The sequence below is a fragment of the Mesitornis unicolor genome, unplaced genomic scaffold (genome assembly GCF_000695765.1).
Source record: "Mesitornis unicolor isolate BGI_N332 unplaced genomic scaffold, ASM69576v1 scaffold53005, whole genome shotgun sequence".
NCBI classification, from domain to species: Eukaryota; Metazoa; Chordata; class Aves; order Mesitornithiformes; family Mesitornithidae; genus Mesitornis; species Mesitornis unicolor.
This window is the reverse complement of record NW_010184494.1, coordinates 4,764-15,528: the sequence shown is the minus strand read 5'-3', so window position 1 is coordinate 15,528 and position 10,765 is coordinate 4,764. Positions and strand designations below refer to the sequence as shown.

Below are 10,765 nucleotides of genomic sequence, written 5' to 3'. Positions count from 1 at the left end.
TAGATAGCCTGTAATTCGTTTGAGGCAGGAATAGGTTTCTAATGTCTTGACAGTGAGCAAAGACGTAACTCTATATAAGGAACACCTATTAATTAGCAAAACAAAGCACTGACATATCCTCAAATTAAATTCAGTGTGAGTACAAGCAGGCACACAGTTAAATCAGAATTTCTCCAAAACAGTTAACACTGTCTGGGACATTTTCCCCAAATGCTTTAGAGGCAGTGTAGCCTTTGAGTCAAAACCAGAGAAACCACAGTAGCAACTGCTACCTGTTTGACAGCTGCTAAGTCAGCAGAACCATCATATTTAGTGGAAACTGCTGGAAAAACTAAAGTTTGTAGAATGCTTTACTACTTACTGCTTCACTACAGTAACGGCTGCTCTTCTCCCACAGAAAATTAATCTCATAAAAACCTCTATTAACAATTCCATTCTTAAAGGTTATTTTTACTTTATTTGTTTTACTATTCACATTTATAATTCAAGAAACTGTCTTTTTATTTTATTTTTACGTACATTTATCTATAGAGAGACCTTAGAATTTACCTAATGGATCCCCTGTCTGAACCATGAAGCCCTTTATATTCCGGTGAAATATGCATCCATTGTAGTAGTTACTAGCACAAAGAGCCAGGAAATTCTAAGGAAATTAAACAAACCATATTAACAAACAATTCAGACATAGTATCCTCTTACTCAAAGGACAGCATTGGCAAGACCAAGACTAACCCTTTTGCCTCAGTTATGCATTGTGACCACGTGAATTCCACAGCATATTGCCACAGGATAGTCATAAACAAATTACAGCTAATATGCTGCTTTGACACTGTCACAGATAGAAAGGATTTTAAATAAAGCTTACAGCACAATGTTGTCTGACTTGAGAAACAAGAAGCCTGAGACATGCTCAGAAGTATCACTTCCATTCAACATTTTTCTTTTGTAAATGTAATTTTGTAGTCAATAACTTCAGGTCTCAGCTTTGTTAGTTAAAAAGCAAATTATTTCAATTTAAGCTTAAGTTTATTGCAGAAAGGAAAACCTGGGGCCTCTGACAAATTGGCAATGGTTCTTACTCTTTTAAATTAAAAGCAGATCTGTGCAAGTGTAAGCAAACAAAGGGAAATTTAGGAATTGCAGGCCATGTGCCATATTTCCCCTTAAGGGCAAAGGACACTATGGGAGATGCTGGAACTTGGAAAGAATCAGCCCTCAGCTAAAACCTGTCTGGTGAAAAACAGACAGCAAAGCTCTAGATGGCACAACACAGTGCACAAGGATACAGTGCACAAGTTCCATGAGTGGGATATGTGCTGTACCAGCTGAAAATGTTAGCATTCCCCTAAGTGAAAAGATGAATTGCAAAAGCCACTTCACCTCCTCCAGAGTCTTCACTATTGCTACTGCTATGTTTCAACACTAGGCCATCCTGCTCCTGTCACTTGACTTACTTCGCAAGTCTTTGGTGTACGCTCACAGAACAGTTCAATTTTGATATCTCCTACATCAGTATGCAGTGTGACAGCCTGAGCAAGAAGCAGAAAATAAGAATTAAACCAGCAATGCAACACTAAGAAACTCAGGTTTATTTTCTAGTTTTACTATGAACATTAAAAAAGTTCCCACTGCATAGAACCACCATTTCAATATTTGGACATAGGCTCCTGTCACAAACTTCACACATTTCCAGCAAAACCACCAGAAAGCACTTGGTTTCATTTAGTTTCAGAACAAATCAAGTCTGCCATGGTAACGCAGAAGCTCTGTTTCATGCTGTTACACTCCAGAGATACATCACTCATTTGCAAACCAGACTTACTCAGTCCTTTAATTGCAAAGTTGAAGAATCAAAGTTGTATTTATTTCAGGAGATCACAGTGTAGTGCACATGCACTAATGGTTTACAACCAGAGGACCAAGAGGTTTGCAGCCTTTTAAGGCTAGTTCTGCATGCAGGATATACAATCTGCCTCCACAAATGAGCAAATGTACAATATTACACACTTTTTAAAAGAATTTATAAATAACTTTCATAAAATTTAAAATGGCAGTTACCCAGCCAGCAAAGTAAATATAACTCTGTAGGCCCAGTATATCATAGCCCTCCCACAGAAAGTGCTAAACTATGCAAAACCAATCACTGTGGGGCTGTACTAGGGATAAGCATACTGAAAAACTAATAAAAACCAGCATCATGTTGATACTGGCTTATTGTTCCAGAAGCACTACAAGACAAGACAGTTGCCTGCAAAGTCCATGAAGATACTATAAAAGGTGCATGTACAGCTTAAGATGTACAGTCTTATCTCTGTTTCATGATTTGCTAAACTGTTAAAAGCCTGCAAGTGTAGCAGGTTACATATACTCAAACAATGCTTCTGTAGTAAAAGAAACTAAACTACATTACCAAATATTAGCCAAAGCAGGATTAAAATTTAGGATATTGGAGCTGAAGGGCTAATTGTATTTTAGACTGATGAAATAGTAAATTGAGCTATTTTCCTTTCCACAATATGTTTTTAGTAGTCTGAAATAAAAACCTAAGCTTTTCATTACAAATTCAGCATCAGAGTAAAATGTGTAATCCTTTGAGATGCAGAGCAGCTATTCACGTTCCATGAGAAGAATGAAAATATATAAAAAGTAATATTGTTCTCACCATGTCTGCTTGTCAAAAAGACAAACTAGATTTCTATATAGCAATTTCCTGCAAAGAAAACATGAAAATTACTGGGTTATTTCCACTCATCCCAAATTATTTTTGGCTCTGAAATATGTGTGGTTATATGCTTTTATACCACACAGTTTTACAATGCCATCAAAGTGACCCTGTGGCTAAATGTTTTGCTTGCATGATGCAACTACACAGCATATAAAGAACTGGAAAGGAAAAAAAAACAAAACAAAACAGCATAGAGGAAAGAGGTGGGGACAAAACTCAATTTCTTAAGATTAAAGTTTATACGAAGAAATCACAGCTTTTCCAAATATTATGGTTTTTATAAATGACAGAAATGAACACACAAAAGCCACATGCCAGGACCCAGACAGAAGCGTGATCTGGAGCCACCTTCTGGCAGCAACAGGCAGGCACCTCAATGCAAGCATAGGATCAAGCTTTTTAACCTTAGTAATATTTTCCAATAACGCATTTAGAATTACGGTAATAAAATCGCAGTAGAAATGTGTAGAAACCAACAATTTTACACACTGATTTCTTCTCTGTATACTGCCCTCCCTGGGTACCCCCAAGGCTTGGCAAAGCCTCTCACAGAAGCCGGGCAAGCCGCCAGCAGTTTTTTTTTGGCCCCCCGGGCTGCAGCCTGCCTTGGGCAGCAACCTCCTCCCCGCGGTTCCCTCCAGCTGCCCGGCTACACGGAGGTCTCACACAAACCTGCCGAGGCCAGACCCAAACCCAGCACCCAGCACCAGGAAGCGGCTCCGCGGCTCCTTTCGGGCGAGCAGGAAGGCGCTCGCTCTCCTCCGCTCATGCCCAGCACAGCGCGGAGAGGCCACCCCCAGCCCCTCCAGCGTGGCGGAAGCGGCGGGGCCAGGCACACGCTCCGCCCCACGGACCTCGGCCCTGCCTCGGCGTGAGGTGAGTATGGGGGCCTGCAGCGGCGCCGAGCCCCGAAGCTGCCCATCGTAGCTGAGGGGTAGCCGGGCCGCGCTCCCCTCTGCCAGCGGGGCTGTGCTCGCAGCCTGGACACTTAACTGTTTCAGCCCGTGAATTACCCAGGCTTATTCCTGCCTTTTTTTACCCTCTCTGCAGATAGCTGCATGCTGCTGCGTGGCACACAGCTGCTTCGCCGGCCTCTCTGCTGCATCCGTGCTTGGGGCCGCCTGCCCTCACGTTCCCTGATGAACCTCCGGGAGCTGGTTTCTGCCCTGAATGACTTTGCATCCCTGTCTCTGGCTGAAAGCTGGGACAATGTGGGGCTGCTGGTGGAGCCAAGCCCTCCCCACACTGTGGACACCCTTTTCCTCACAAACGACCTCACTGAGGAGGTGATGGAAGAGGCAGTGCAGAAGAAGGCAGACCTTATCCTTTCTTACCACCCTCCCATATTCACACCACTCAAGCGAGTAACGTGGAAGACCTGGAAGGAACGGCTGGTGGTCCGAGCGCTGGAGCACAGAATCGGGATTTACTCTCCGCATACGGCTTACGATGCCGTACCTCATGGAGTCAATAACTGGCTAACAAAGGGACTCGGTGAGATTCCGTTAAAAACAAACAGGTTAAAATTATTAATCAGTATACATTATTTTATGTGGGAACCTTCCCTCATTTTCCTTTCTTCCAGCTTTTACATGTAGGATTTGAGGTGGGTTTTTTTTTTTATTTTCCCTAATATTCTAGTACTTCTAAGTACTCAAAACATATTTTAGGGAATTTATCTTGGTGAGGAATACCAGATACAAACACTGCATTTTCAGATGCATGATTCTTCTATTGGATGTAGTCAGAACTAGTGCGACATATTTATTGTCCATTTTGGTTACAAAGTTTAAACCACTGACTTTAAATCAACACCTTTAATTTATAAAGTGCAAGATCTCATTGTTTTCAAAGGACTTAAGGTATCTGAATTTCTTTTAGATTTTTGTCCTGTATTGTGGCTTATAAATAAAAACAGCTATGTCTTTTCTAGCCTGATTCACAAACCAGAAACTATTTTGGTTTAGTATAATTCTTAGGGTAAAGCAGATGGCATTAGGAATGACAAATAATATATATCCATCAGTTTCTTTGCATTTAAAACAGACTGTGTCTAATGGAGACAACAGGGCAAGAAGTCCTCAGTTGTGGTCAGGGAAAGTGGCTTCAAGTGCAAAATTTGCATCTTTTTGTTGCATCTCTTTAGGACATGTGCTAATTCAGTATTAGGATACTTACCCAGCTTTATAAAACAGCAATCTGGTACTGTTTCCTCAGGTGCCTGTACTTCTGTCCCACTGCATCCATCAACTGCACCAAGCTACCCAGCTGAGAGCACTCACAGGGTCGAATTCTGCACAGACAACACTGAGCATCTGGACACAGTGCTGTCCAAAATCAAAGACATCCAAGAGATCTCCTGTCTCACTACTCTCCCTGCCAGGTATCTGCTTCACTTTCTAGCATTGTATTCTTTCTGTTGTTTGAAACAGTATGTTGTTGGAATTATATTTTACTGTTGTAATCACTTTGTTCGTTTGTATACTGCTGCTATTATTTTCAGCAACAGATCTAGAACCTTACAGAATAATCACCCCTTTGTGATCGGTCTGTGTTTATGCTAAATGGTAACAGCAACTCAGTTTAGCATCGTGTAGATTAGAGGTGGTAAAGAAGAGTATTAACAGGAAATTTGGTGAGGATAGTTGAGTTAAATTTCCATATCTGTTTCTTCCAAGAGAGTACAGTAGACTAGGCTAGGCTGTTACAATGCCTTCTTTATTCCTTACTCTGGTAGAATAGTCACTGGGATAGAATAGCTTTGTTTTATGTTAATGTAATGCTGAAATTTTATCTAGTTTCTTAGCAAGCACCAAGTATATCTTTTCTTAGGGTTGAAGGTGAGGAGCAAACACGGGTCAGTTTGAACTGCTCTCAGAAAGCACTGTTGGAGGTGATGGCATTATTGTCCCAGAACAGCCGCCTATATAACAAGACTGAGATACTCTTATTACAAAAGGTAACAAAATCATGTATTACTTCCAGTGAATGTATTACTTGTGTGAGCTGAGTGCCCTAAACTCTGAAATCCAGTAGTCAGTAGCATCACAGGTTTCCTGTGCTACCCCATCAGTGCTCTGAAATACTGGCCTGTGGGATTTGAAGCCACACACATTTTCCAAAACAATGAAAATAGCTGTGTGGCCTATACTAATTCTTAAATCAGTTCCAGTAACTAGTGTAGTTAGTATGCTACATTTGAGAACATCACATAGGTATTTTTTCGTAGAGTTCAGAGGCATTCCTTCTGAATGCCCAATATACTCATCTTTGTACAGTATGGAAAGCAATGTGAACTTCTGGAGTCAGCTTTCTCACAGTAATTTGAATTTCTTTTCAGCCTCTTCTTCCCCATACTGGAATGGGACGTCTGTGCACACTGAGCGAGCCAGTCTCCTTGTCAGACATAATTGAGCGTATCAAAAGCCACCTAAAATTACCCCACATCCGCTTAGCCATGGGATTGGGCAAGACACTAGGTAAACAAGCCTGCAAGTAAGATTGTCCATTAGAACTAGTATTGCAGGAAGACAAGGAGCATGAATGTGTGAAGTACTGCTGCCTTGGACAGGTATACTTCCAAGTAGTATGAAGCGCTGTTATAAACAGGAAACAGCATTTTAGAATTTACATGATATAATGACACAAAAAAGAATGCCACCTGTATTTTTTAACTAGAAGTTGTATATTATGCTGGTTGTCACTGTGAAGAAGGGACAACACAAGTTGAATACGAGATACACTTTCTCATAATTTGTGTACCAAGATGGTTTTTCCCCAAGATAGCAGAGACAGATGTGTACCACTTCATTGTACACTTTCTCTTGTGACTCAATGTTAAATTTCAAAGCACCTTAAAAAAGTAAGACGCTTTATGGTGTCCTTATGAACACGTAACCACCCATGTTTTGTCAAAAAATAAATAGTGTCAAAGTGAACTATCCTAGCTCAAACAGTGGGTCACTAGTAAAATGTGGAGCAAGCATCCTCTTCTCCCAGCTAACTACCCTAAGCTCCAAGGGGCACAGCTATTAGAATTTGTGACAGCAAATTTGTTGACAACAATTTGTAACTTACGAGAGGGAATTCTTACTAGAAACCTCTTATACTATCAATTGCTCTAAATAACCCACAAACTATTTTGAAGCCCCTCATTATGGTGTGAGACTGTAGTGGTATGACTCCACTTGAATCAACAGTAGCTACATGGCAACGTACTGTAAAATCGTAATAGAATTTGGTAGCTCTGCGTTGTGTGTCTCTTCTCCCTAGTGAATGTAATGTATATGGAGAATTACATTTCCTGCTACATATGTAATAGCTTGGAATCAGTGATCACAGCAAATGGGCACACTCAATGGCACAGAGCAGCTCTCAGCTTGCACTGAGATTGGCTTTCTGAGAGCTAAAAGTTAGGAACCGGTGTATCTCAGAGGCAAAACTCTGCCTTAGTGGCATCATTAGTTGGAAAACTCATGATGGTAGAACAGGAGCATCATGGAAAGAGTAGCAGCCTATTATAAAGGGTTCAGAAACCTAACTAATACTTTACTAGGAAAGAACTAGACAGCAGCCAGCCTCCATGTGTAGTTTTCTGCAAACTTTCTTACCCCTTGAAGAAAAAACCTACATGTTAATTTGGTACAGAGGATTTTGCTGTGTTATCAGAACGTTATGGGCCCATGACTGTTTCAAACTGACCAATGTGTCTCTTCCTCCAACAAACTTACATTTACCCTAAAATCAAGGTAGTAGTTATTCTGAAACAGTTAATAGCGATACTGACATGAGGGCTGAACAGAAGGAAATGAGTTTAACTGTGGCACCTTGTATCCTGCAGAATCACCAGTGAAAAAAGCTGCTCTTTGTGCTGGTTCTGGGAGCAGTGTCCTGAAGGGAACGGAAGCTGACCTCTATCTCACAGGTAAAAGATTATGTTGTTTTTTTGTTATCTTTATAAAAATAGTCACTAGGGGAAAAAAAAAGGGGAGAAAAGGAAAAAGAGTTGACTGGCTGTTGAAAGATTTGGCCATTAAGAATTACCTGTTACAACTGAGAAACAGTTATTGGAATGATAGGAGAATAATGTTGAAGTAACATGGATCAGATGGCTGTGTAGCACAGTGAAGGTTATTTGAATTAAAACATTCCTATGCATTATTTCAATGCAAAACCAGTGTTGACAGCAGTCTATAGTAACCTTCAGAGTGTTTCTCCTTTGGCAAGATACAAGGTATCAGTTCCCTACAGAATTCCCTAATGGCAATGGAATATACTGTAGTCTATAGAATCTTGCAAAGGTACCCCGTAGTGTATCTGACCAAAGGGGCACTTATCCTCCTTTCTGACAGTGGGAGAGGTACTCTCTGCAGCTTGCTCAACAATGTGAAGGCTGTCTTGCTTTCTGTAGTACTTAATTTGAGCAAGTTCTTTAGCAAGGTACATCTCCCATCACCCCCTCATGTACAGCCCTGCTGACCCTCAGACAGTTTCTTTGCAAAGCTTCCCAATTGCTGTCCTCCATCACACTAACCCACTTGACATCCAGACAGTCAGCTTCCAAACTGCTCTGCACTATTTCCTGCCCAAAGTGGCAGAATCTACCACTACTCAGAGGGCAAGGAATTTGTGTGGTTTTGACTCAGTTGTGTATGGGGAATATCAGCTGAATAATCGTTCAAGACACACTAGAGTAGGAGTGTGCTGAGTTTTTATACTAAGCTGATAGTATTGCATCCCCCTTATGGGCTCTATCCCCTGTTACGCCTTCCCAGCTTCTAGCTAAGATTCTGCATGCATTGCTAAGAACTGGTTACCTGAAGTGTACTGTTAGCGATCTACATGACATTTCTCTCTCAAAATGGCAGGAGAGATGTCCCACCACGCCGTTCTGGATGCTGTTGCCAATGGGATAAGTGTTATTCTGTGTGAGCACAGCAACACCGAGCGAGGCTTCTTGTCAGAGCTGCGTGACACGTTAACTATCCACCTACAGAACAAAATCAGCATAATTGTGTCTGAGAAAGATAGAGATCCCCTCCAGGTGGCATAGGGATAAAAGGAAAAAGAGTCAAGAGTTTTGTGGTCTCTTGCACAGACCTATCCAACTGCAGGCTTCATGAAGATGCTCTGAACTGGTTCAGTACCAAATAATTGTATATGTTCCCTCAAAGTCTGGGATAGACTTTGACATATGTCAGATAAATAAATGCTTGTTTTGGGCTACTGGAGGCTTATGGGCTCCAATTACTGGGCTGCACTTGAATAAATGTACTGTTTCTGTAGTCTTATTAGATACATTTGATAACCATGATAATCAAGCATTTGTTTGGGTAATATATGAAAACCTGATTTATCTCGTTTTAAGATTACACAGCAGTTCTACTCTACGGCAGTTATATCTAATCATGTCAGTACAAGTCAATGATATTTTAGCTAATAAATCTCCTGATAATAGTTAACAAAAGGGTGTGGATCACCCATTTGCATTAACAGTTTTATTAAGTTTTATTAAGACATCACTCATATGCAAATACAGAACACAATTCAGGTATTTGGTACTAGTATTCAGTTGCACAATCCACCATTAATGCAGCTTTAAGGCTTTTTAATAGGAAGACTCTCAGTTAAAAAAAGCTGTGAAAGGTTACAGCTCGATTCCTTAACAAACCTGTAAATTTAATGTGCCTTTCTTGCTTGCTGTCTTTTAAAAAGTTTCTGTAACTATGGTTTTTAATTACACTGCAGCCCTCCTCCTGGCCTGTGTGGGAATTTGGCAGTCCTCCAAAACTGTTAGCAGATAACTCTAAACTCAGGATAATTAGAGCACCTCACTAAAGTGAATGTCACATCTAGAAAACTACATATAACTGCACTGAAAATGCACCATGGTATCGCTATCTGTAGGTGGTGTCATTAGCTGGTGTGTTCCGTAGGTACTCAGAATAGAAATTAAATCTTGAATTCCATAGGAACTGTGAAGAGAGTCAAAGGACTGCAAAATAGGATGTGGTTGCTGCTTAGCTACAATACTTTTTAAGTTTCTCCAACAACACATCTCTTCAAGTGGCAGAGTTCTTGTTCTTCAACTCTACATCTAACTCGCAGAACTTGGGCTGATGCCAGTTTTAGAGGTTCTGACGGTAGCCTAAGTAGTGACAGGCAGGACATGAGGCATTTTGCAAAGTTTTGGAATTGCAGCCAGTAAAATGCAGATCCATGTGCCACCAAAAGAGAATGTTAGTTGGAAAACATTATAGGGGAGGGAGCTGGAGAGTACTCCTGGCATGTACCAGTTTTCCCCGTCGGACTCCACAGCAAAGCCAATTAGATCCTATATTTGAAGAACCAAATTGTTGGTGGGATAAGTAGATACCCCATGTATTCAATACAAACAAAAGGCAGGCTGTAAACCTCTGTGGTTGCTTCTGTCAGTGAGGAGCAGACCAAGTAACAAAATTACTCCATGTGGTGTTTTGGTTCTCCTCAAAAGCCATATACTGGTATTAAAAGGCAGGCAAACTATTTTTAATTTTGATACCTTATAAGAAACAGTATAAAGTATTTTCACCCATTAGTTTGAAATCTTCTGGACACTGCATGAGGATTTGCACAGATATTTGACATAATAATGAAAATAAGGCTTTCACACAATTGCCAGAACGATCTCCATCTTCCTGTACCATAAAAAGATTGTGGAAGACAAGACAAGCTAATGAAAATTAATAAAATACTTTATTTGGTTGATTTGAACTTTTACAACATTCAAGCTGTAACACAGCTACCAAATATTAAACATACAGAGTCCCTGAAGTCTGTCTAGCAGACTACATTTGATGGAACTATGGGGCTTACTCCCATATACCTGAGAAAAAATGTGAAAAAAAGCTGTCAAACTTCAACAGTCTCCCAACCTCTAAGGGCTCTAAAAAAGGGAGAGCTTGTAAGTGGCATTTAAGGCCTCCTCCATGATCAGTGGACACTCCCGATGTAAAAAATACATATATACAATCAAGCTTTTAAAAATAAGCAAAAAAACCT

At 40.6% G+C, this 10,765-nt stretch overlaps 2 protein-coding genes across 2 annotated transcripts; one reads left to right on the top strand and one right to left on the bottom strand.

The window, feature by feature from the left end:
• Positions 1 to 549: 549 nt before the first annotated feature.
• Positions 550 to 3,647, bottom strand: PPIL3 (peptidylprolyl isomerase (cyclophilin)-like 3; the record flags this gene model as incomplete). Its single annotated transcript, XM_010184473.1, has 3 exons — positions 3,564 to 3,647; positions 1,455 to 1,529; positions 550 to 643 (listed from the first exon to the last, which is right to left on the bottom strand). Coding segments are annotated over exons 1-3 (253 nt in total), but the record flags the coding sequence as incomplete, so codon positions are not given.
• A 136-nt stretch (positions 3,648 to 3,783) lies between these two features.
• NIF3L1 (NIF3 NGG1 interacting factor 3-like 1 (S. cerevisiae)) lies at positions 3,784 to 8,917 on the top strand. The gene is made up of 6 exons (XM_010184472.1): positions 3,784 to 4,219; positions 4,943 to 5,108; positions 5,558 to 5,684; positions 6,066 to 6,204; positions 7,566 to 7,649; positions 8,593 to 8,917. The coding sequence occupies exons 1-6, from the start codon at positions 3,784 to 3,786 to the stop codon at positions 8,775 to 8,777; spliced, it is 1,137 nt and encodes a 378-aa protein (XP_010182774.1). The 3' UTR covers positions 8,778 to 8,917.
• The last annotated feature ends 1,848 nt before the right edge of the window (positions 8,918 to 10,765 follow it).